The 27,959-nt window shown below is 34.0% G+C and overlaps 1 protein-coding gene across 2 annotated transcripts; it reads right to left on the bottom strand.

Annotated features, from left to right (window-relative positions):
- Positions 1-38: 38 nt before the first annotated feature.
- Positions 39-26,539, bottom strand: LOC124371672 (the record flags this gene model as incomplete). 2 transcript variants are annotated; one of them, XM_046830009.1, is given in 5 exon segments in its annotated part: positions 39-4,325; positions 10,349-10,521; positions 16,060-16,201; positions 21,282-21,450; positions 26,371-26,539. In XM_046830009.1, coding segments are annotated over 5 exon segments (767 nt in total), but the record flags the coding sequence as incomplete, so codon positions are not given.
- Between the last annotated feature and the right edge of the window lie 1,420 nt (positions 26,540-27,959).

The following is a 27,959-nucleotide window of genomic DNA, read 5'->3' as shown; positions in this document are numbered from 1 at the left end:
GGTTTGTATATGCAAAGGTATACAACAACACAAAAAAATTTTAACAAATAATTTTTATTAAAAATAACTAACAGACAGATAAATTTGTGAACATAACTAGACTAACAATATTTAAAATTTGACAAAGTTTTCTATTGGTCAGTCTGTTGACAATGTACGACTTTTCCCATCCCCTCCTGCAGCTTGTACTACTCAATTTCGTTTTTACATTCTGGCATTCAACATAAATGTAATATAACAGATCCAATGACAACACAAGAGAATGATATGTAACAAACAAAAACTAACAAACAAAACCGTAACATGGGGATACAGCAAATCAAAAAAATGTTACTTCTGATTCAAGGAAATAACAATCACCTATCACTTATTGTATTATTCTTATACAATATTAGTTATCAAAATCATATCAATTCATAAGATCGTTAAATCTATTTGTTGCTTCATACAAATAAGAAAAGGATACACAAGCAAGTTAGAGAGAGGATTTATACACGCTAAAAAGCCTAAAATAAAGCTATTTGTACTTTAATTCAAGTTTAGATAGCATACAGAGTCAGACATGGCTCTTCATAGATCCATGACAAGTTGTCTCAAACTACAAAATGTCAAAATATAGCAACACTGCTCCTTCGGCTTTGTGCAGAGCAACCCATCTGAGAGGTAAGGCATAGCCAAGAACATTTATATAAAACATGTTTCAAGACAGAAAGGAAGGATTCTGAACCTATTTAAAATTTATGCTTTTAATTCTTGCCAGGGTCTGTATAAATTCCAGTTGAAATCCTAGACATAAAACCTTTATGGATGTAGATTCGTGCAAGTATATAATGTGTTAAGCTCTCATGAAATGCCATAAAAAGTTTAAATAAAAAATACAGAGTTATTGTGATAAATCATATATACATGATTAGATATTTAAAATATGAATCTGACTTTTTTATTTTGCACCTAGAATTTCTCCCTTTTTAATCAGAGAATTTGCTAAACCCCTCTCCTCCCAAAATCACCCAAACTAGAATTTAAACTTTGGATACCACATTTTATACATTCAAGGGGTCCTTAAATTTATGGACAAAAATGTATACGAGAAAAGTCTTACACCTCGAAACTGTCCAACACCAACATTTGGATCTCCTCTGCCTTGGTAGCATTTCAAGGATACTATTTTGTTGCCATGTTTAGGCATTCTAAACTAATCAATCATATAATAAGAATAGTTGCTTAAGTAGACATGCAGTATTTAATTGATTTAGATCATAAAATTTCCGCTTATACAACTTACTAATACAAATGTTTTATATTGTGATAATATGTTTTGGCCAATTCAGTTTCATGTTTCTGTATTACTCAAGTGAAATAAGCATCTGATAAAGGCGAAGACAAAGAGCAACAAATTCTGTGTCATCATTAACCAAAAAAATACAAAAGAGATTGTTCATTAATAACTGAGGAAGATAAGGATATGATTTTTACAGTATATATATATTGCTCTTAAAACCTGACATTGTCTCAAATCATATTTCATTAAAAACAATTCATCTCCCAACATCCGGAAATCTCTGTGAAGAAATACAGAGAAATATTGCTGTCTTGTTATATGGTCATGGCTGTAACTATCTAGAAATACTGCTGTCCTGTTATACGGACTTAGCTGTACCTATCTAGAAATACTGCTGTCCTGTTATACGGACTTAGCTGTACCTATCTAGAAATACTGCTGTCCTGTTATACGGACTTAGCTGTAACTATCTAGAAATACTGCTGTCCTGTTATACGGACTTAGCTGTAACTATCTAGAAATACTGCTGTCCTGTTATACGGACGTAGCTGTAACTATCTAGAAATACTGCTGTCCTGTTATACGGACTTAGCTGTAACTATCTAGAAATACTGCTGTCCTGTTATACGGACGTAGCTGTAACTATCTAGAAATACTGCTGTCCTGTTATACGGACTTAGCTGTAACTATCTAGAAATACTGCTGTCCTGTATACGGACATGGCTGTAACTATCTAGAAATACTGCTGTCCTGTTATACAGACGTAGCTGTAACTATCTAGAAATACTGCTGACCTGTTATACAGACGTAGCTGTAACTATCTAGAAATACTGCTGTCCTTTTATATGGACGTGGCTGTAACTGTCTAGAAATACTAGTGTTCGTATACCAGGACGTTCTGAATTTTTTATTTCTATTTTTTACTTTTGAATTAAACTAATTGTATCTTCTGTATATATCTGTTATAACTATGTACTATACCTTTGAAATAAGGGTTGCCACTTACTTTTTCTGATTGTAAATACACTACAAATTATCAAATTTAAAAAGTGTACAAATCAAACACGCACAAATTCTTTTAAAATTGTTATACAAATTGTAAATTTATTTGTAACTATTGAAATGAAACATTTTACGCCTAGATATTTTTAAAGAACGTTCTTCCTATTCAAAGAAGAATTATTTTATTTTTGTTAAGTACATCTTTTATTATTACTCTTAATTTTTATTTTTGTTTTACAAAAAGATGCTTTTTATACTGTTACAGAATTTATTCCTGTTAAATATTTTTATAATTATTATTTTTAACCAAAAAGTAAGGGAGTTGCAGGCAAAAATGTAAAATAGTACACCAGCCTACACTAAGGGTTAAGTCCTTAAAAACATATTCTCATATATAATAATAAATACTGTAAAAATTCATATCCTTCAACCTGTTTTGGGCAAGGTAACAAAACTATTGCTACTTTATAATCCTTTTAATCCTTATAGAGTGGCTTAAATGGTTTTTCTAGTCTTGCCTTAAGAGAAATTATCTTAAGTCTGTACCTTGGGTCAAATGTGCTCTTCACTTGTCCTTGACTTTCCTGGACAGTCGGAAGTTGACTGTATTTAATCAATTAGTACAATTTGTATCTAACATATAAAAATAGTTTGTTACACAAAAAAATTACATGGTATACCAAAATTTAAAAATTAAAGTTGATTAATTGAAATTTACAATTAATTAAAATTTGCGTTATTTGACAGAAGAATATGTAACTCAAGTGCTGTAGAAAGTTATGTTATCGGATGAAATAATAACGTATATGTTAAAAGCTCTGAATGATTTATTTTATCACAACATATTATACTGTCTTATGTCTTATAAATTTAAAAATCTACATATTAACTTGCTGCTAGTCATTTTGCACTAGTTTGAATGAATATTCTTGAGTAAAATGGCCACCAAATGAAAACTTGTATATTTGTTCTGTAGTGCAATAACAAATTGACAAGCAATTAGTTATCCACAAGACAATAATCTCAGAGCTGAGAGCCAATTTGTATTTATAAACACACAACCGGAGAGTGTTGATTACCAGCCACACTAGTTTTGGCGAATGTTTATATATGAGGGTATTAAAAGGGTTAAAAAATATAAATGATAATATTTTCTTAAATCACATTTTTCTTAGCTTCACACACTTAAAACAACCATTAGACAAATAAATAAATAATGTCACCATCACGTAACTAGATTTAATTACATTTTTGGCGGACGTGTGTTGTTAATAAAAATATGGTCTGAAAAAAGTTTTATATTTTAAACCCTTTAGATGCTCTCCCATTTTGACCTTCACCAAAACTAGCGCGGCTGATGATTGATTTCTTCCTCAGGGAAACTGGTTGTATAGATTTTTCCAAAGAAAAGAAAGCATGTGTCATTAAAAAATACAGATCTCTGCTCCTGGACTACAATGACAGTAAAAACAAGGATATAATGCAAACAGTAAAAAAACAATTGATTCCGTCATAATACCAGAAAATATACTCTTTTACATGGTACTTGTGAGATTACTTAGTCAAGAAAAGCACAAGTATTACGTTAGACCGTTATTGCCGGCTGCTAACATTCCATTTAAGCCTACACTTGTACACAATTATTATAAAGACAAAGATCCAGTGCAATATAAACGTGTTATAGACAAAGGCAAGAATTCACCTTTAACCCATTTCGGCACCTGAGCAGCGCCAACCTTCCGACCACATTTAACACTGACAACCGTCGGACCAAACAACTCCCTTCACTCGTCTTACAGTAAGAAAATAGCGACCTCAAGTAAAATAGAAGCTCTGAACACTAAGGCTTGCTACTACTGTCTTTCTGTGTTATCACTTATAGAAAAAATAAAAAAACAAAGTATGAGGAAAGTTGAGCAATGGTACGTCAGATCTGGGAGCTGAATCTGGGCCGTGGCAGATCTCCGAACACTGCGTCTCCGTGTACACTTTTCGCAAGGGCTTTGATGCTAGCAGCTATGTCCATGGGATCCTCAGAGTCCTGAACAGACATCATATTCATTACACAACTTGGAATCAGTGTTTACATAATTCGGTAAATACAAACTCACGTTTTAAATATACAAAAGATAAGATACATTTACCAAGGATATCAGGAATTTTAAGGACAGTAACAACTTAACCTAGAGGATTTTTAATGCTGGTCAATTTTCCTAAAACGTCAAGAAGATTTAAATGGTATTTTACTCTTAAAAGCTATTATTATTATTGTTATTTAATAATAAATTTCTTAAAAAGCATAAAATAACACAAATTGAGTAGTTTTTTTTATTGTAATAAAAAACGCAAAACAGGTGTTTTGGATCTGTTACATTTATACAAGAATATACTGATCCCATCTACTTCTACCCAAACCGTTAATTTAAGGTATGTCCTCCAGCAAGCACCACAGATCATAGATTCTCATAAGTGTACATCAGACCACAAAATCCCTAATATCAGGTGCGGTAATCAAACCCACGACTCCAAGGCCAACTCCCGCATCCAACAGTAGTGCCTTAGACCACACAGCCATCCTGATCTTTGATGTGCAAATAGTTCACTTAACCACAATTGTCATATAAACAAGCCGCAGAGGGTATAAGGGTGGGAATACTACATTCCGACTTTCCGGAAAAACCTACTCTCTGCCGAACAAATGGAAGCAATTCAGAAATTCATCCGGGAAGTGATTGTGGAAGAACAGGGGAGGTCTAAATTCTCCAAGCTTCTATGGGGTCAACAGGAAACAAGGGGTCCTGATTTTCACATGTGAAACTAATAATACAGCTGAATGGTTGAAAGGAAAACAAGAAACCCTAAAGCCGCAGGAGGGAACCAGTCTGAGGATTGTACCAGAGGGAGATATTCCTTGTGCAAGAATCGCAACTGCCTACTTTCAAACAATACAAATTAATCTACAGATAAGATAATAAAGGTCTTAAAAGCACAAAATAAAGACCTAATCATTGGATAAATGGAATATTCTGCGTAGAAGTGATTAGGGTAAGTCAGTGTTGCTTACCCTGGCAGTCAATTGTGTCTAAGCAAACAAACTTGAGAAGGAAGGGTCATGGATCAGCTACCAGATTGGAAAAATCCAGCTAAGACTAAGCAAAACACTTAGAACACTGAGGACCCCAAAAAGGTAGGGGAGATCTCAGGAAAGACTGGGACCGTCACCAAAAGAAAAGAACACCGCTGAAGAGATGGAAGTGGAAGAGACCGCAAGTATCAGAGGATTCTGCAAATACCTTAACAAAGAGGTCTACTCTGAGGGCAGTGCAGAAGGAAACATCAACTTGGCTCTCTCTTCCTGAAGAAGGACCATCGATTTCGGCCAGGGGTAGAAAAGGGGGGCACTGTCCCCAAACCACTTCAAGAAGATGGCCAGGGTTGGACCACCAGGGGAAGGTAGTATAAAAAGGTGCAAGTATTTGCCACATTCAGTTAAATATACACCATACCAAGTACACACCAGACATCTTGAGTAGGAGGTTTATCACAACAGGCCTAGATATTGCCCTAATCCAGGAACCTTGAATCAACAGAGATTACATCATGTGACTAACAACTCAGGTAGGTAATATCATATATGATCGATTAATTGAAAACCCAAGAGCACGTGTGTTACTTTTAAGACATATTAGCTTTTTCTGTTACAGATCTAACTAGCAAAGATCTGGTGGTGGTGGCAGTAAATGTAGCCTCACAACAAGGGGGATGAAGAGGTAATTATAGCCTCAGCACTTCCCAAACCCTTCAACACACTGTACACCAGTGGAAATACAAAGGCTACTGCAGTACTGCGGAGAAAGAGGTGTAGCCCTCATCCTCGGCTGTGACTGCAACGCACACCACACCTACTGGGGCAGCATCAATATTAACCCAAGAGGTGTGAAGAACTTCTGCAATTTAGTAAAGATTTGTTCTAGAAAATAGAGGGTCTAGTCCCACTTTTTACGACTAGAGTAATAAAAGAAGTTTCTGAATATAAACCTTATCTAAAGGACTCAAAAACATTAATATAGAAAGGTTGGCTCAATTAGTACAGCAAGCCATCAGAAAGGCCTGTGAGAAAAACTACCTCTTCAGACAAAAGCAGCTAAAGAAAGATGTGCCTTAGTGGACTATGATGTTAGAAACACTTAAAAAACAAAACCCAAAAAACTACTAAAATGGGCAAAAAGGACTGATGACTGGATCCATTTACCAATATACCCTAAAACGAACATAAGAAAAGTAGAAAAAATAAAAGAAGAACCTGGAGACACTTGCAAAAAACATTAACCAGAGGCTGCCAGGCTTCATAAAACTCTTCAAATTGATCACTCTAACCCAATAAGGTCCTTAGTAAAGGTCAATGGAGGTCTTATGGTGAACAAGAAGGAGACTGTAGAACTGTTGTTGGAGACGCACTTTCAAGGCAGTCTCTTGACTAAAAATGAGGATCTTTATTCTCTAGCGGGGGAGAGAACTGGTCAGGAGGTTGACAAATTCAGGACAACAGTCAAAAAGAATCTTTACATTTGGAAGGATTAAATGGGCAATAACAGCCTTCAAGCCACTTAACCCCACTGAGGAAGCAATTAACCTAGACTCTCCTAGGACTGAATGTTTTAACTGATTTTGGCAAAAATGCTTGCGTGTCTTAAAATACTAATAGAATGTGTTTAGATACAAATAAATTAGTACATTTTTCAAGACAGTCTATTTGGTTACTCTACAATAGTGTTATTTGCTTTCTCCAAATATTTTTGTATTTTTTTTAGTATATATCTACAATAATTGTTTTAGTAAGAAAAAAAAAATCAAAAGCAACAGTCGATACTCTATTAATTTATCTGTTACAATTATTTTTTATTGAAAACAGCACACACGGTTTTTTACATAGGAAAAACAGTTTTTATTGGATTCCTTAATTATAAAGCAAAACAAAACAATCAAAATTCATTTACATTTTTTCACTTTTGATGATTTTATGACAAGCTCCTGAATTATCTGTCTGGTAGATGAGAAAAAACTGTTTGTTACATTAAATTGTTTATTATTAAAATTATAATTAAAATAAACTATTTACATTACATACAATGGGCATTCATTTACTTTTTATAATTTACTTTTGTGTCAGTCTTTGAGTATCTTTGATACCTCAATATCACTGTCCAAGTCTACTTCTGAAGTACACATATTGTCTTGTTCCATGGGTAGCAGAAGAACTAAAAACCTTCAACAACTATAAACAGTTAAACACTAAACATTGAGAACACAATACATAGAATGTACACAGAACATTTCCAAGAAGGGCTGGATATTCTACTGAACACTTTATTAATTCTGTTTAGAAGCAGCTGTGGCCTAGGATTTATTCCAAAGAACTGGAGGATGGCACTTGTGGTGTTTGTGCAGAAAAAGGACAGGGATCCGTCTCAACCCAACTTGTACAGACCTATAGGCCTAACCTTCTTCATGGTAAAAACTATGGAAAAAATCATTGATAGACATATAATGTATGAAACCTTACAAGTTCACCCACTCAGTCTATATCAACATGTAGGTAAGTCAACTACCACCAATCTCCACAGCTTGGTGGAAAGCAGTGGGGCCACCTTCAAAGAAAAGGAAGCCCTAGTCAGCGTCTGTATGGATATTGAAGGAGTTTCTGACCGAGTAGCATATCAATCCACGAAAAAAATATTCTAACCATTGTCAATATATTTTGTCACTACCGTGATATTACTTCAGTTTTGAATTCACATAACAGAACAAAATTCTGTTCTGAAATACTTAATTTTTTGAGGGTTCAGAATTAGATTTTTCCAACATTTTCCATAAGGAATACATGGAAATACTTAATTGATTATAAAACCAATTTAACATGTTCAGTCAAGATTTCACTTGTATTGGCAAGTACTTAGCTTTGAAATGTGTACCAGAAAACGTAGATGACAGTCATAGTATATTAGAAATCAGAAATCTTAATTAATTTTCATCAAAGAAATAATAGATGTAGATAATTACAAGATAATCTAGATATGAAGAATACATATTTTGACTTATCAACAATTTTAGTTAAAATACATGACATTTTTTCTTTAAAATGTAAGTGTTTCTTGCAATTTTCAACCTTCAATGGTGTAGACTGATTTATCTCCGAGCCAGATGGGTAGTCATCTTTTTAAGGTTTTGGTCATAATTTTTAGTTTTCTGGAAGTATGTTGAAAAGTCCTCTTAAAGCCTCTCTACAGCCACCTCAAAGTTAAAGGCCACACAGGACCCGCACAGTGTGCTTTTGTGTAACAAGGACACTATCGAGATTATCAATTGAAGAGCTTCCCCAGACGGTTATCCCACAACGAATATGAGATTGAAAGAGGGCATATACGCTATTTTTGTTGCTGTTGGTGTGCTTACAATTTGTATTATTTTTAATACAAGAATAACAGAATAGAGTTTAGAACATAGCTTGTCAATGTAAAGCTTTCAAGCGTTCATTCAATATTACACCCAGATGCTTGGTTGTTTCAACGCTTTTTTGATCTGGAGGCTAAGTAATTTAATCTTTTAGCCTTCTTGCTAAAAGTTATATCTTGAAGGAATTAAAATCAAGATCAGTATTATCATAATACTACTGTACAGTGCTCACTATGATGTAGGTGTTAATGCCCAAGAGCTCAGTGGAGTTAGTGGCAGTTAACAAGACAGTATCATCAGCATACATGATAGGATAAGATCAATTTTCAATGTAGTTTTGAAGATCTCAAGTGAATAGTACAAACAAAACTGGGCCCAATACAGTACCTTGAGGGACACCTCTTCTGACCATTTATGGTTTTTATTTTACAATTATTTTATTTAGTCCCATTTTGTATTTGTTTTATTGTAACTATTTGCTTCCTCCCTGTAAAATAGCTTTGAAACCACAACAGTGCACTTTCCTCAAATCCCAGGGATTTGATCTTTATCAAACTGCAATTCAAAGAGTCAAAGGCTTTGCTGAGATCATGAAGGACACTTACTTGTAACAGTTTTTCTTTCTTCAAGGTTGTTAATTATCTGTTCAATTAAATCTATAAGTACACTTGTGGTTGATTTTCCAGATAAGAACTCGTGTTGATTTGCAGGTAAGATGTTGAAGTTTAAATTATATTTGAGCCTAACCAACTCTGGTTTTTCAATCATTAATTTAGAAATAGTCGGAACTAAGGATATGGGTCTGTAGTTTTTTTTTTTCCAGCTTACTTCCTGTTTATGGAGAGGATACAGTTTTGATGCTTTTAGTTTAGATTAATGCAACATTTTACCATTAGAACTGATACCATCAATCCCAGTAGAAGTTGTTGATTTTAGGGAAGAAACCACATGTAAAACCTCTTCATGTGATGCAAGTTGCCAGTACTACTGTACAGAGTTTTGCTGGCTCTCCCGGTTATCTCATAATTCAATTTCTAGAGCTAGAGTTAGGGAAGTTTTATGACCCAGGCCAACAGTTTGTGACAGACTGTGTATTTTGCTTTCAAGGTCTTCTATGGAATACATTAGATAGAAACTAAATGTAAACAGACGGACACTTTTTGACCAAATTAGGTTTTCGAGACTTATATGTGTGTATTTATTCATACAATAAAACCTAAAATAGAACCAGTCAAAATTGTATTTACAATTTTAACTTCTGAACTAAGGATACTGAAATAATATGTACCTGATACATCTATTTGTTTAAAAAAATTGTAGGGCTCCATCATATTACATCGTAAATGCTTTCAGTAAGAAAGCTATGGCCTTTGAAAATTGCGTATGAAACCCTGGGTAACTGCTAGTACATTTATAAATGTTTGTAAGGTTGTAAGGCAGGGCTTTCATAACCATGGTAAAAGGAACAAAAAATTATGAACTTTCCAACATAGAGATTACAAAAAAACAAAAAACAACCATTTTAACAAAAAAATAAAAACAAAAATACAAAATAACACTTAAAATTGTTTCCTATTTGGTATAATTTTCATGACAGAGATGTATACTGACCCCGTAGTCCTGTTGGTTTGGAGAGTCTTCCGATCCGAGCTGGTTCATGAATGTAGGCACATTGACAGGCAGGGACTTGGCATACACTGTGGTCACATGGCGCGGTATGTGGATTCCTTCGTCATGGCTCCCAGAATCTGTCACACACACAGTTCTTGTAACTCCTCCTTCATCTACCAACAATACTATGGGAATAAGAGAAGATAGATGCTACATATTCAAAGTAGTGATCTCACTCTATGTGAGGCCAAAATTGAAACTTTTCAAACAACCAGATACTATGAATAGTGAATGATATGGCCACATTTGTTCAAGATTCAAAAAGTCTTTATTCGTGAAATGCACATCAGGTACAAGAATAGTGTCAAGTAAAAATACAAATTTGCTGTTGAAATGCCATCAAATTAATTATATTAAGATAACAACAAAATATACAGGGTGTTTCACAAGTGGTTGGCACAATTTCACGATATAATAGTAGACGAAAAAAGCAAAAAAGTTTATATGAACACATGTCCTATTTCGCTTCATTTAGTGTCTATCTGTCTGTATGTGTTTTTTTTTTTTTATTAAAATATCGTATCTCAGAAGCTGTTGGAGAAAATAACACAAAACTTGGCAGTTATATTAGGCTAATTAAAGGAAACGTTTAAAAAAACTAAATAACTAGTATCACTTTCCATTTCAAAACATTTAACATTTTTCAAACATTGCATATCCCAAAAACTGTCAATCCCACGTATAAATTGCTAGAATAATTATTTAATGCAAATGTAACAAAAAAAATAAAAATACCAAATTTGTTAAAATTGGTTGAGAAATAAAATAATTACATTAATTTTAGTTGGTGATTGATTATGCTTTCTTACATGTTGAAAGTATATTTTAAAGTACAAGTCCTAATCGTTTGTTATTTGTTGGTCTTCGGATCATTAACAGCTGTTTTCTAGCTAATAATAAAAATTATCAACTACTTCCTTAATGATAGTATTAAAGATGGTTTCATTTCAAGGCTACAACGTGTTGTAAGTATTCTTTTAAATTTGATTTTGATTGGCACTATTTACTGCATTACAGTAGTAATTATTTAAAAGGTGGCTATGTACAGTAATGAGGAGTACGCTTTTTAAGAGGTTACCTAAAGTTTAAAGTAATAAGTAAGTTTGTAGTGGTAGTAATAATAATAATAATTCTTTAATGCTGTAAACAATTTAAAAAAATATTGCAAGTCATTTCTAAAATATAATTTTACAAATTAATGCTACCTTAGTTAATCACACACATCGTAACCTTGAAATGAAACCATCTTTAATACTATCATTAGGAAAACTCCAACATATTTCAAATATTTATAAGAACAAATGAACAACATTTTTTTCAAAATATCTGTGATGTGTGATGTAATTAGCCATAAGAAATTGTATAGCAAGAAGAATACAAATTTCCGGTGAAGGAAAAAGATATGCATAGCCTACATTGACAAAAACTAGTACTGATTTGAATTTTAAGCTTTATTTTAATATAAGAAAAAAATTTTAACTATAGATAGGAGAACAAATTACAAGTTGTATAAAGCCACTTGGACTATTATAAAAGCAGGAGTGGGTAGAAATACAATGAAACAGGAAACAATCACATTAGATATCAATGGTAAAGAAGCTGAGAATACTGTATATGTTGGTGAAAAATGTAATTCACATTTTATGAATTAAGTTAGTTTACTTCAAGTTGCAACTGTAACATACCATCAGCCCTGAACTTGAAGTCAACAATAATAAACATCAAAATTTTGAAATAAGTTTGCATTCTGTCGGTATTACAGATCTACTTGAGAGTAATTGTATTTTTGTTGGAAACAAAAATATTTTTAAATTAGATAAAATCATATTCAAATTACACACTACTTAGTACATGAAGAAAACTTTTCTGGACATTAGCTCCAACAGCATAGTTGCAAAACGGTAAGAGCCTACCTATATTTCCAAGCTTCATAAAGGGGAAGTTTTGTTTTGTGAAAATCAAATTTACATCACTGAAAGGAGCAGCTCTTTCTATATAAATGTAGTTTTTTGACCAACATAAATAAAAAAAATTATGACCATAATTTTTATACGTTTGTGGAGTTTACTTTTTTTAATTTCCATGTTGCTGAAACTTGCAAATTTGCATTTACCTAATGGAACATAAAACTTTATTAGTAAGATATAACATTTGTTGTGTTTGTATGTAAAGCAATATTTTATATTGACACATCAAAAATCAATTGCATTTTTGGTCAATTTGTTACTTTTCTTTATTTATGTTAATATAACATGTACATAGTATATTTTTACAGCGTTTCATATTTTTTTACTGTATGATGTCCTGCGTCTTTTATATATTTAGTTTTTTCCAAAAAATGTTGGTACACGCCCAGTAAACTCGATATCTGTCATTTTGTGCTAAAATTGCTCAGATAGTAGTTTTTGCAAGACAATTCTTTATATGAATTCTAATACTTTTTCCAGTTACATATTAAAATTCTACATATTTTGGTAAAAAAAAATTATAATTTTTACCTTTGCATAAAGAATGTTCATTTTATAACAGTTTATAAGAATCCTTGCAATTGGCCAAAATGGGCTTGCCAGTACAGAATTTATTAAACGGCCAGTTAGAAGGTTAAAAGTTGAAAGGTCAACTACTGCCATTGAAATACAAGTGAAAATGACATACATGGTTCCACTAGCCAATTGTGAGCTGAGATATCATTTGACCTGAGCAAGAGGTTAGTAAGGCTTTATGAGTGCAAAGGATTAACCCTTTGAGTGCCGTTGGCGTTTTCCCAAAGTCATATATGCATAAAGTGCCGGGCTGTATTTTGCATATCTGTAAGCTTTTGGGAAAAAAGCTGTTGTAAAATAACTATTCAACAGATTTTCATAATTTTGTTTTTTTATAATTAAATGGACAATATGATACACATTGTTACAAACTAAATTTGTTTTATAAAAATATACAAACATTTCAGTTTTTACAAATGTGTTTTACTTTTTTTTATAAGAAGTTAAGTTTGAACCTAATTTCAGTGTATATGGTATTTTTAAGATTTTATTTCTTTATACCATGATAAAGGCCATAAAATTCTAAATAAAATCCATGCATAATATGTGATTCTACAATAAAAATAAACATGGCATTATATGTATAAACAAAATGATGCTTGCTACAAACATTTTACAAATTGTACTTCATCTGTCAGAGTTTAGAAATGAGAAAGTAATAGTGTAGTTTTCACAATACAACAAATAAAACATCAAGATGACACAAATAAATATGATTAGTAAATGTAGAGACAAGTACTTGTTTACATTTCTTTTTTTTTAGGGTGTTAGCAATTTTGTAAAAACCAAAATAACCCTGTTATAATTACACTGAAAAGTCTAGTTTTTCGCTTGGACACAACTCAAATCACATTACTTTTATAAAGAAATGCGGTAAAATATTGTATAAGTTACTATTTTAGATTGTATTTACTCAAATGCTTGGTCATCGGCACATATACAACAAGAAAGGCCGTTACGCAACACGGTACTCATCCGCTACGTCTTGACTGGAAGACAAAACCATCGCATAGGTACTTTGGTATTATTGCAGCCCACTATTTTTGGACGAGTCTTCCTTATCGGGGACCAAAATAAAGCTTCATTATACATTCCTTCTTCCATAGTGAATAAAAAAATACTCGATAAATCATACTTCCTATCACCAAATCACCTGCAAATAGGCCTATACAAGTGACCCTTCAAGTAGGCCTAGACGTTACGAATCACCTGTCACTTTTGAATAATAAAATGTAGTTCTTTAGTTTTTGTTTTCATTAACCCTAGAACTGGCGGTCATTTCATCCTGTAGTGTCGGGCTGTTTTGGAGCTTCGCGCAAGGTTTTTTTAAAAAAATTATTAAAAATATAAAATAAAAGCAATATAAATAAGAGTATATATTTTTGTGTTCAGAATTAAACGTAGAATTGCACTATATTGTAAAATTAACCATCAAAAATTTTCTAATAAACACTTTTTTTAATCAAATATAAAATTTACGAAAAATATTTCTTAAATTTGGGGGGGACCATACCTAGCAAATGAAGTTATAGTGAGAAATATTTATAAGTGAGATAGCCATTCTGTGTCAAATTTTATCTAGTTTCAGAAAAACATAAACATTATACACATTTATGAAAGCATCATAAAGCTATAGAACAAAAAGCAGCGATGCGTATAAATTCTGAAAATCGGGTGTACACGTAAGACTTTGGTTAAAACAAGTTTTGCTAATACATTTATCTATGAATACATGTTATTTTGCATATTTTATTACTTAGAATAAAATAGAATATACAGTAGTAATGAAATAATTACCATAAATTATTTTTTGAAAAGTAAAAAAAGTTAAATTTTGCCATTATTCAAAAACTTTGCGAAAAATTTTCATTCAGCAAAATATAAAATAGTTTCTAAAGCTTGTACTATATCAAAATTTATAAATTTATGGTTTATAAGTAATAGGAAATATTATGTAGTTAGAAAACTATAAATATAACTAAAGATATTGAAAAAATATAGAATAACCCAAACAGTTATTATATATAACCAAAGAAATTACAGGAAATATATATTTTATTGTGAAAACTATCTATTTACCAAAAATAAATAGTTAATTCAAAGCTAAAAGAGTGCTATAAATAACGTTTTAGTAAGTGAAAACAATAACAAACTATGTGAAATGAATTTTAGCCAAGTCATTTTGCCATAGCCTACACAAAGCCGGTAATTTCTCAAACATATTTCAATAAATAGAAATTGATTTATTCTAAAATATATATGTTTACACTACTACGACATCAAACAACACACTACACATTAAATACGACACTAAAACACGCGTTAAAACTATTAAAACTTAGAAATATCCACAGCTCGGCACGAAAGTGATACAGAACGGCAGCGGCAATATGGCGGTCACAACAAACGGCGTCGCGTTTTCTTTTACGTTCAAAATAACAAGCTTGCTACGTCATAACCATAATACAAAGAGGAATAAAACTCATCTGTTCCTTAGCATTTTTCTTCCCGAATCCAATGGTGCATGAATTATATATATACGTTACCGGAGTATATTTATAAAAAGTAATTATACGAGGGAATGTTTGATCGACAAAATTTTTGATGGTTAACACCACAAATGCGGCATTAACCGACATAATTATGTCGATTAACAGTTCTAGGGTTAATTGTCGTAATAACTTTTTAATTTCAAAAAGAAAGTCTGTTCTTTTAATACTGTAATTTATTTTGTCCCCGATAAGGAAAACTCATCCATAAATAGTGGCCTCCTGATAAGTACCCAAACACATGTATGTTTCACAGATCAACATAAAACTTGTATTTATCAATAGTTTGGAACTTATTGAATACAGCTATTTGGTTATTTGGCCAAAATAGCCTTGTACTATCTAAAATATTATTGAAATACGAAACATCAAAATTAGCGACGCTGCGGCACTCAAAGGGTTAAGATTCATAAATCAACTGATATTTGTCTGGAATTCCACAATATTTTGCAAAGGTTTTAAATTTATTACTCATGACAGTTCAAGTATGTCTACCTCACAAGAAGACTTAAAATTTTTATACAATTTATTAGTAAAACAGATTGGAATGTCAACTAACCGTCAGTGTCAGAGAGTTCCTCATCTTCTGACGGGAAGGTCTCTGTCGTATTATCGTCTATTCCGTCCATTCCATCCAGGTCAAATAGTCCCTCAGCATCTACTGATGGCTTCCGTGGCAAGTTCTTTGGTCGGTTGGCTACCTACACACACAAATTGTCTGCAATTAAAAACTGTTCTACTACGGAGTAGAAATAGATAGATATTCTATGGCAGTGAATCATAGTAAACCTCAAAGATGGATGGCCTTCTTTCTCTAGAACTCACAGACAAAAAGTAAGAATATTTAGAAATTTAGCTATGTATGATCGTGGGAAAAAACACAGAGGCGAAAAGTTACCTTTGGAGGAGCAGTATTCTAAAAAAATTTTGACAGGTAAGGACTAGTTAGTTTTGGCAAGCGAGTGTTAGATTTTGATAGAGTATTAGTTGAGGAACCTTGAGAAGCCATCTGAACAGGAATAAGGTTTTGTTGTATAAATTCTAAAAGAAGTTGGACAATCCTTTTGGCAACATATTGAAGTGAAAGCCAACCAAATCTATGTACTGTATACATAAAAGAGGGTGTTTGTATATATGACATTGATAGACTCAGAAACTACTTGACCGATCATTATGAAAATTGGTATATACAGGGTGTATATTATGTCTGGAAACACCCAAATATATCCTTTAATAATTTAAATATAAATTTGAAACCTCTTACAATCGTGATAGAGATTGGGCATCTACTTTTTGGAACAATGTTTTGTTATGTCACACCAACGGGGGACGTCCTGCCGAGGGTATCGTGAATATTCTTAATGGAAGCCTATACCTTGTGATACATAATTTTAAAGGTAATAGCTTACTGAATTGAATGCCACAAACCGCATCTCAAAGGAATTATTCTATCAGAAAATAGAGCATTTTTAGTATTGAAAATTTACTGATGTTCAACAATGTAATTTTAACATGGTTCTTGCCACAAAATGTGTTACACTAATTTTTTAGCATTTTTTTAATGTTCAATTAAAATAAAACAAACAATTTCATTTTAAGCTGGTTCTATTAGCACAAATTTGCCAGTTTTTATTACAGTACAATTATGGAAAATACTTATGTTATTGATTTCTTATTACAAATAAAAAATAATGTATGTTGTTAGAAAAGTCTTACAACAAACATTTTACCTGCATTTGGTGTCAAAGCAATTGTTCGAACTGTGTTCCTTCTACGGTTTGACAATGAGCCAATCTTGTGTAAAATGATTCGACAGAGTTGCCTAACATTTCTTCAGTTATCAAAGCAATCTCCTCTATAATCCTGTTTCTTAGGTCTTCCAAATTATGAGGCTTTCTTCTATAAACATTGGATTTTAAATGACCCCATAGGAAATAATCGAATGAGAAATAAGCCTATGAGAAACATTATTGTGTTATTAATCATCTGGTCTACAGGTTTCAGTTTGTTGAGCATGGAGCTTTCACTAGACAGGTCTAAGCTTGGGAATTACAAATGGACAAAGGTCATATCATTCCTGTCGAGTTAATCAGTGTCTCTGAAGCATTGCTGTCAACAAGTTATCTAATTACAGTAGTTCAGTTTTTATTTGGCATTTTAATGGAATTGTCTGAAAGAGAACGAATTACTCTGTTGATGATGCGAGGATATGGCGATCGTCAAAGATCTTATCGGGAAGTTTGTAATTTGTTTAATGACACTTTCCCAGAAAGGAATCCCATAAGTGTTTCAACAATATCAAAAACTATTGAGCGTTTTGAAATGACAGGGAGTGTACGTAATCGGCCAAAGTCGGGTAGGATACAATCTGCAACAGATGAAGAACATGCACTAGATGTTTTGCAAACATTTATTGAAGACCCACATACATCGCTCAGAAAAGCTGCACAGCAACATGATATGCACCTATGTCTGTGAGTAAGATTTTGAAAATTAATAAATACAAACCATTTAAAGTTCATTTAGTCCAACAGTTAAGTGAGGATGATTACGACAGAAGAGTTGAGTTTTGTGAACTTGTGATGCGCAAATGTGATGACAATAGAGATTTTCTGACCAACATACTATTTTCTGATGAGGCAACTTTTTCCTAAATGGCAATGTTAACAGGCACAATTGCCGTTACTGGGCTAGTGAAAACCCACATTGGATTACTGAGTCCCATTCACAGCAACCACAAAAACTGAACGTATGGTGTGGAATTTTAGGTAACAAAATTGTTGGACCCTTTTTCATCAATGGAAATTTAAATGCCGAACTTTACTACAATATGCTCCAAAATGAAATAATCCCAGCTATTCAAATTGCATCAGGAGAATACTTTGATAATGTATGGTTTCAGCAGGATGGTGCTCCACCCCATTATGAGAGACAGGTAAGAGAGTATTTGGATTTAAAGGTTTCCTCATAAATGGATTGGCCGAAGAGGAGAAATCGAATGGCCTCCAAGATCTCCGGATTTGTCACCAATCGATTATTTCCTATGGGGTCATTTAAAATCCAATGTTTATAGAAGAAAGCCTCATAATTTGGAAGACCTAAGAAACAGGATTATAGAGGAGATTGCTTTGATAACTGAAGAAATGTTAGGCAACTCTGTCGAATCATTTTACACAAGATTGGCTCATTGTCAAAACCGTAGAAGGAACACAGTTCGAACAATTGCTTTGACACCAAATGCAGGTAAAATGTTTGTTGTAAGACTTTTCTAACAGCATACATTATTTTTTATTTGTAATAAGAAATCAATAACATAAGTATTTCCATAATTGTACTGTAATAAAAAACTGGCAAATTTGTGCTAATAGAACCAGCTTAAAATGAAATTTTTGTTTTATTTAATTAAACATTTAAAAAAATGCTAAAAAATTAGTGTAACACATTTTGTGGCAAGAACCATGTTAAAATTACATTGTTGAACATCAGTAAATTTTCAATACTAAAAATGCTCTATTTTCTGATAGAATAATTCCTTAGAATAATTCCTTTGAGATGCGGTTTGTGGCATTCAATTCAGTAAGCTATTACCTTTAAAAATTATGTATCACAAGGTATAGGCTTCCATTAAGAATATTCACGATACCTTCGGCAGGACGTCCCCCGTTGGTGTGACATAACAAAACATTGTTCCAAAAAGTAGATGCCCAATCTCTATCACGATTGTAAGAGGTTTCAAATTTATATTTAAATTATTAAAGGATATATTTGGGTGTTTCCAGACATAATATACACCCTGTATATGTATTTTACCACAGAGAAGGTTTATATGCTGTGCCCATTGATATAACTCGCCACCAGGTGGCGCTGCAAAAGATAAAAGTTTTTAAAGTGCCTACACATCATAAACTGCAATTACAAGACAGTTATGTATATTAAATAGATGCCAATATTTGAAGGTGCTAGGTTATGATGTATTTTTCTTTATAATAAATTTCTGGTTGAACTTAAAAGCTTAAGTGTTAGACCACTTTGTAATTACAATGGATATAAACATACAATTTTGACAGATTTTCTTAATCGTGGCAATAATACAAACTCTACATTGGCGTTGGAAACATAATTCACTTGAACCATAAGTGCTTATTCAAAAGCTTACGAAATGCCTGCGAAGCCATGGGATACCAACAGCTAGTTTGGTATAATTCAGGATAGACGAGGATACAAGGTTCTGGATTGGATTGTGGACGGAAGAAGTTCAACGATTTATTAAAGGTGGATTATCGTATCAGTATAATAATCTAACCAATATGGCATTAGTTTCCTTTGCCATTCTCAAAACACTGTCAATGCAGTTAAGGAGTCCATCGTTACTTAACTTAAAATCGTTAGTTTCAGCAAATTTAATGAGAAAGTCACTTAAATCAATTTCACCAACTACCCTACCACCCCTTGCAATACTTTACACATCTTAGCACCAGGCTTAACATAACAAAGCACATCCACTACATCGTACAATCTGTTATGAAATATACTGCTCAATGAGCTCAACAAGAACTTTGATTCTCCGTTGCACACCTTCGTAAGTGGTAGCAGAACCAGAAGCTGCATCAAGACAGGATTTGTAAGTCCAAATCGTACAAATACGTGGCTTACTGTCATTAGCGTCAAAGAGTTACGTTTGGGGTTGCCTTTTGACGAGGATTTAATTTTTGAGAAGATTGAGAGGACCATAAATATTTAAAACTGGTGTGCTTCCGATCATTATATTACCTTTGCTTATCTTTATCCTAAGGTTCGAATGTAACAATTCTTTGCCATAAGGATTTCTGATCAAAGTACACTAAGGTGCTTCGGCAACATCAGAGTCCTAACTATCACCAAGTTTAGCTAAATCACTACACCAATTCTAGATCTCTATGCTAGTTTAGAAATAAAGAGTTTACAATAATTCATCCTTAGTATTCTTCCAATCTTCCTTACAAACCAACCACATACAGATTTCTTAGTGGAGCAATAGCAATAATAACAAAATGTAGGGTATGATGTATGGTTCATACTGGAGATGAATGCATGGAGTTTGTGATATTGGAAAGCTGAGTCACTATTGTATGATTTGGATGCATCATTGCTGACTCTGACTGGAAATGGATGGTAAAACTAGAGATGACCTGCACAGATTTCTAAGTGGAGCAATGGCAATGATAACCACAAGTATTTCTGACTCTTGAGTTCTAACTGAGTTCTAATGGCTGGTAAAACTAGAGTTTGACCTGCACAGATTTCTAAGTGAAGCAATGGCAATGATAGCCACAGATATTGCTGACTATGAGTTCTAATGGCTGATAAAACTAGAGTTTGACCTGCACAGATTTCTAAGTGGAGCAATGGCAATGACAGCCACAAGTATTGCTGACTTTGGGTGCTAATTAAAACTAGAGATACCTAGTCTGTGATCTGGACCTGCACAGATTTCTTAGTGGAGCACTGAGAGCAGTAAGTAGAGAATGAATGGTCCACACTGGAGATGAATGCTTGGATTTGTTAATGGAAGGCTGTATTACTCTTGTATAATTTGGCAGCATCCACAGTTGACTCAAGTGCTAATGGCTAATAAAACTAGAGACTGGCCTTCACAGGTTTCTTAGTGTATCTAATGATAATGGCAAGTAGGGTATGAATGGTTCACACTGGAGGTTACTAGAAGGCTGTGTCACTTTTGTTTGATTTGAGGTATCCACGCATGACTCAGAGAGCTAATGACTGTTAAAATTATAAACATACCTGTGCAGATTTCTTGGGTTGGGCGATGGCACTTGGAGGGTCAGGCAGTATAGGCTTGCTCTGTAGTGGGGATGTCGGCTTGGGGCTGGTGGCATTGGAGATCTGTGGCGCTCTCTTCCACGCTTCAGCAGCTTCTACCTGTGACTTCTTTGTGCTAATGGCTACAATTCTGCAAGTATCAAAGCGTTTGTTTAAAATCCTGTAATATCATGGTTTTGAACTTACATTCTATACATCATATAGAAGATGGAACAGTTACTTTAGACAAGATATGTAGCACTACCTCCCTTAAATCAAATCAAATCAGAGTTTTATTGCCAAAACATTATACAACGCATGGCAAATGTCAAATTTTTTACTTTTTACTTGTTAAAATTTTTGTCAAACACACCACAAGAAATCTTATTTAAACATACAGTTTTGCAAACGTACCTACATCCATTCATTTTCCAATTATTCCCACTCCCAGCGACGAATTTTGTCAGTCTTTTTAATTGGTAGTCTCCCAATCATAAGCAAAAAACTCGTCAACATTATAAAATGTTTGTGACACTAAAAAGCGTTTCAAACAATTTATTACACTTTGAGCGTTGGAGTGTTTTTAATTGAATCTGGTAACTTATTGACGAAATGAACACCTGCCCGTGAAGGCAAGCGTTCATAAATGCTGCTTGTTTTTGCAGCTTGAACACTCTCAGGAATTGATTGTTTGCACAAGCTCCCCACAATGCCAGCCCATAAGTGAGATGGGGGTAAATCAAGCCATAATACGCCATCATCAGAACCTGACTCGGGCAGTATTTGGCTAGAGACCTCAAAACATAAATGCCTGAGGCCAATTTGGAGCAAACGTGGTCGATGTGATCGTTCCAAGTCAACCGTTGAACTAGGTATATTCCCAGGAATTTTGAACAATATATTTCTTCCAGCATGGTGTCAGCCAACATAACAGCTGGCTCGTCATGACTATCTACTGATCGTAAAGCAAAATTTATAAAATTGGATTTTGCAAAATTTGTTTTAAGATTGAGGCTGTTAAATTTTGGACGCAGTTGTTGATTTCAACAAAACTCTGCTGTTCCAGAATCAATTTTGACTTGCTAGTGAAACAGAGAGTCGTGTCATCACCATACTGCACTAGTCTTCCGTGCAGAAGTGATGAACCTACATCATTGACATAGATCAGGAAGAGAATTGGACTGAGAATTGAGCCCTGTGGGACACCATACAGATACAGATACAGATAACTTTATTCATGAGCTTCAAGCACAGAATGGTGTCAACATTTTTATAATTATAATTTATTTATTTATTTTTTGTAGTGTAGTGTCAAGTAGCACTGCTGACGTCAGGTCTTACGCGAGCGATGAACTCCTCCATGCTGTATAGTGGGATGTCTGCAAGCCATTGCCGGAGCCTCTTCTTCAACGTGGAGGGTGTGCCTTCTTTTATTGACTGTGGAAGCATATTGTACAGTTTTGCTCCAGCGTATGAGGGTTTCTTTGAGAAAATAGAAGTTCTGTGGATGGGAAGATTAAAGTTGCTATTGTGCCTTGTGTTGTAGTTGTGAAAATTTCTGTTTCTTGGAAGAGGTGATTTTAGAGCGAAATCAACTGTCTCTAGGATGTATAATGAGACTGCAGTTAAAATTCCAAGGCTTTGAAAGGAGTTCCTGCAGCTTTCTCTTGGCTGAAGACCCGCCATGGATCGAAGAGCTCGTTTCTGGAGCACCAGCACTCGTTTCAAGTTTTCTTGCTTTGCCCCACCCCAGAATATTATACCATATCTGAGGTGAGACTCGAAGAGGGCATGATAGCATGTTCTTGTTGCTTCAGCCGTGCTAATGGCTCGAATACGCTTCAAGGCGAAAATTGAAGAGCTCAGCTTCATGCAAAGAGAGTCAACATGGTAGTTCCAAGACAGCTCATCATCAAGAACTATACCTAAGTGTTTTGTTGAAGTTAGGGTTTGAATGTTAGGAGGACCAGTGACCTTATTTTTGAGCTTTCCCATAATCAACTGTGTAGTTTTTTCTTCATTGAAGACCAGATCGTTGTTGATGCAGTAGTCTTGTGCTGAGCTCACAGCAATGAAGTTGTTCACTTCCAGTGCTTCTGCCGCCTTGTCGCTAGTCAGGAGCATGGTGTCATCGGCAAACATGATGGCCTTGCTATACCGGCTGACATGGTGTGGAAGATCGGCTGTGAACAAGGCAAACAGCACTGGACCCAAGACCGAGCCCTGGGGGACTCCTCTCTTAACATTCAGTGGCTTTGATCTGATCAAAGTTGTAATACCATTGGCGGTTCCTTTCAGCTCCACAAGCTGCATTCGACTGCTTAGGTAGCTTTTAAACCAAGAGTGTGCTATTCCGACAACTCCAAGATGTTCGAGTTTGCCTAGAATCATCTTGTGGTCAAGGCAGTCGAATGCCTTGCTTAAGTCAAGTGATGTACTAATAATTGTTTTCCCAGCATCCAAATCGTTAATCATACATTCAATGATATCTCCAAGAGCTGTTGCTGTCGAGCGGCCCGGAACGAAGCCATGCTGTCCTTCAAGGTTCATGTTGTTCCGCTGAAGATGAGCTCTGAGTCTACTTAAGACAACTCTCTCCAGGACTTTTGAGAAGGTGGAAACCAACGAGATAGGCCTGTAATTCTTGATTTCATCTTTTCGCCCTTTTTTATGGAGGGGATATACTTTTGAGGTCTTCATTTTAGATGGAAACACACCTTGTGCCAGAGACTTATTTATTACGTCAGTCAAAGGTACCAGCAGTTCCTCCCCGCAAGATTTCATGAGCCTTGAAGACATATTATCCACACCAGCTGAAGAAGATGATTTAGTTGCTCTGATGATTGTCCGGATTTCGTTCATCGTAGTTGGAGCGAAGACCCTGAGATGATCGTCAACAGTAAAAGTATTATCAATAGGTGTATACCTTTTTGGGGGATTATTTTTTATCAGGGTTTCTTCGGCGACATTGATGAAGTAGTTGTTTAAATGTTCAGAAATGGTGTGTAAATTGCAAGTAGTTCCATTGGCTATTTTTAGTGAAGATGTTGAGTCAGTTAAGTTTTTTAATGTTTTTATTTCAGCATCTATTATTGTCCAGATGGCTTTATTCTTGTTTGCAGATTCAGAGATGAATTTCTCGCTGGCTGACTGCCTCAATGATCTAAGCTTGAGGTCGTAAAGTTTTTTCTTATGAGCCGCTCATAACTCAGGTGAATTGGTTCAGATAATTTGTTTGAGATCTGGACAATTTGAGTTCTGTGGCTTAGAAATGATCTGAGCCACTGGAGAGGCACGCCTCGGATGCCATGAGATTCAAGTTTGGCCATGAGATTCAAGTTTGTCAAGCATTGTAACTGCTCAACATTGTAAATAAGCACACTCACTCAGGATTGGCACTCAAATGTTTTTTTTTTAATTCCCTGTTTTTTCCTGTTTACCTGGCTGAAAGTTTTTGATTCTCTTGTCAATTCTCAAACCAATTATAAACAACTGTAATACTCTATTTAAACCTTACTCCATGGTGACAGTTATTCGTCACTAGCTGTGTTTGCAGGATATGCTGCGAAGCTGCGGTTGCCTAGCAAAGTTTTTTCTCTCAACAGTATATGCAAGAAATTCTTTGACGATTCGGTGCTACCACCTATTTTAAGCTTTTTTGTTGATATCTCTGAGTCTTTCAACCTGTCAACATAACATCACTTATAATTCATAATACATTTCTGTGATGTTTGGAAAATATATGAATCCAATTCAGAAAAATAGAGAAAACAAACAAATTGCCACAGAGCCTTTCTATGGGACGGACTGCAGTGTAGCATTGCAGATTAGATGTTTCAGGTGCATGAGTTTTTGGTACGAGACCACGATTTTGCCAATACACAAGATCAGTTCGGTACAACCAGAAACTTTCATTTGAAATAAACTTAGAACTTTGTTCATCTTTTTAGGGGGAAAACAAACTTAAGAATGCCTCGCTATTTGAACTGAATTTGCAGAAGTTCAGTTCGAAGGATATGATTTGAGTACTATACAAGTCGTACATCCCCTATGTTCTACTTTATAAATGATAGAAATTGTAGATCGTAAAATGGGATTTCAGAATACATCCCTTGTACACAAAAATGTATAAATATATATTTGTATTAATTATAATACCAACATTTGAAAAAATAAAACCTCTATATTAGAACAATGTAAGATACACTTTTAATTATATACATAATATTCACAGAGCAGCTAACGTCTATGCATAGACCCAACAGACATGCTGACGTTGATGAATGTACACATTGAAAATACCAACTTCAAGTAAAATAATATTTAAAAATAATAATATTCTGTTAATGCTAGTTAATATTTTTTATACACTAAGAACTGTAAAAACACATTTTAGCAATCGGTAATTTGCAATCTGCCAATTAGTGCTCCACGAATAGAAGCAGCAGACTCGTGACAATGTCCTGAATAATATATAGAAAATACAAATTATAATCAAAATAATATTTGTAAAACTACAGTAATTTATTAACTCTTTTAGGATGAGTAGGCTATCTATAGGCCACTCTTGTTTTAATTTTTATGAGTCAGGAAACATTGTAAAAACATGATTCTGTACACTAACACAAGTCCTGTGACCGCCTTACAAATATATTATGCGGTCATGTTTAGAGATCTAAGTCATCTACATCTTTTTTATCACAAACGGCTTACGCCACGTCATTCCAACAGTGTTGTCATGTCAATACAGACAATTGTGTATTTGTGTTTTTATCCTTATTAAAAAAAAAAATTAAATTTTGTTCTCTTACAGAAAATAAAGTAAGAAACTGAAAAATGTTGATTCCACAGTAAAACTATATTCATTCTTCACATCCAATATGTTTTAACTTGCTTGTTGTGATATCAACTGTTCCTACTAAACATCATTTGCAACGTATTCGATACTATAGCTGCTTTTAAATATAAAACAATAGTAATTTATTTTGTTCGATTTATGTATATTTAGCATTTATGTTAGTTTAAAATATTTATCACCATTACACCTACAACAGATTAACTAATGTGTCACCTGGATAGAATGTGATGATCCCTATGGACTCGTGTGCGCAACTGATCCAACGCCTCGTACTGCTGCTCCGAGTACTGCCGCACACGCTCCTCTGTCAGCGCGGTCTCACGCTTGATCCACTCTGTAAGCTGCTGTTGTAGACCAGCACCCACAGCAGTGTTATGCACCCCTGCCACACAAATAGTAAACTCTATAGGAATTTTGCCACACAAATGTTAAACTCTATGGACAGTTTATCAGTGAGGTTTCCTTATCACAGACAAAGAAAAAGTGTTTAAGCATAAAAAAATAAAAGCGTTTGACCAATTATTTTTATAACAAAATTTACAAAATATTTTATGCCGTAATTGGTTTATTCATAGAATACTATATATTTATATTTTGATTTGAGGTTTATTGCATGTTGTTATTTTAATGTTTGCATGTCAAAATATAGGTTGTTATGAACAGTATAAAAAAGGTACACAATAATTAGGTTTATAAATAACCTATAATATGAAATTTAACAATTATTTCCTGGCAAAAAATAAAATTGCCCTGGCATTTCATGTGTGGCCACCAGTAAACAATTTTCAAATTTAAATTTAGGTCAAGCCATACCTCATTTTAAAGGTCTCTAATTCACAAAATATTTGAAAGTTTAAATTTATTTTGCTTCTTGTATATCATTTGGTCCAAAAAGTCATGTTTTACAGCCTTTTTACTGTTACTTTGTTAAAACTTGTTACCAAATCTAAATTTGTATTAGATTCTAATCCAAAGAAGTACTTTTTCTAAAAATATGTGACATTTGTCACTTTTCACCACATTTCCAATTTCTTTAAGTTGTTCAAGTTTAGGATATTTCAAAATTGTAAAACTGAAAAAATTCAAATTACAAGATATGCTTATCTTCAGACCTATTAATTTAGCTCTCTTAAAAACGAAAACTTGTTGTACTTTAAGTTTGGCTTTATTTTGGTAAGGTTGAGATATGGCGCAAAACATATCTAATTTGCAAGACATTTTGTTGCATTTAGTACACCGTTGTGTTCTCCTGCCTTTACCTTAAGGCATTCAAAAGTATCTACCACTTGCTTTACGAAAACACTTCCTGTATAATGAGAAGGGTAACCATATACTAAAAGTGCTAATTTCTATCAAATTTAAATATTGGTTAGAATTTATCTATTAGTGAACTGTGATGGATTTGTTTGATAACAAACTACACATCAATGCCACCTGCTGCTGCTCTGTACGCTTAACATTACTCGCACCGTGAACATCATTCATGAAAGGTTTTCCAAAGACTTGCTAGTCATGTGTTCCATGAAACTAGAAATGTACAACCGGATCACAACAAAGGGCCTCACTGGACCTGCAAGAGATGATAAGGCACCAGATGTTTTGGCTACAGTTCAGCTCAATCCACGAGACTCATCTAGAGTAGTGGCTACCAATGCAGAAATTAGCCAATGATCAGTAGTAGGCTACTCAGGCTCCTTAAGGACAGTAAAATGCACCCATACAAAATTTCACTATATCAAGAAGAACTGCATGGAGAACCTCCTCAGAATGAACTTTTGTTTGTGAGTCCATGGTGAAATGCA

The sequence above is a fragment of the Homalodisca vitripennis genome, unplaced genomic scaffold (genome assembly GCF_021130785.1).
Source record: "Homalodisca vitripennis isolate AUS2020 unplaced genomic scaffold, UT_GWSS_2.1 ScUCBcl_1796;HRSCAF=5867, whole genome shotgun sequence".
Taxonomy (NCBI): Eukaryota; Metazoa; Arthropoda; class Insecta; order Hemiptera; family Cicadellidae; genus Homalodisca; species Homalodisca vitripennis.
This window is presented reverse-complemented; position numbering and strand designations above follow the sequence as displayed.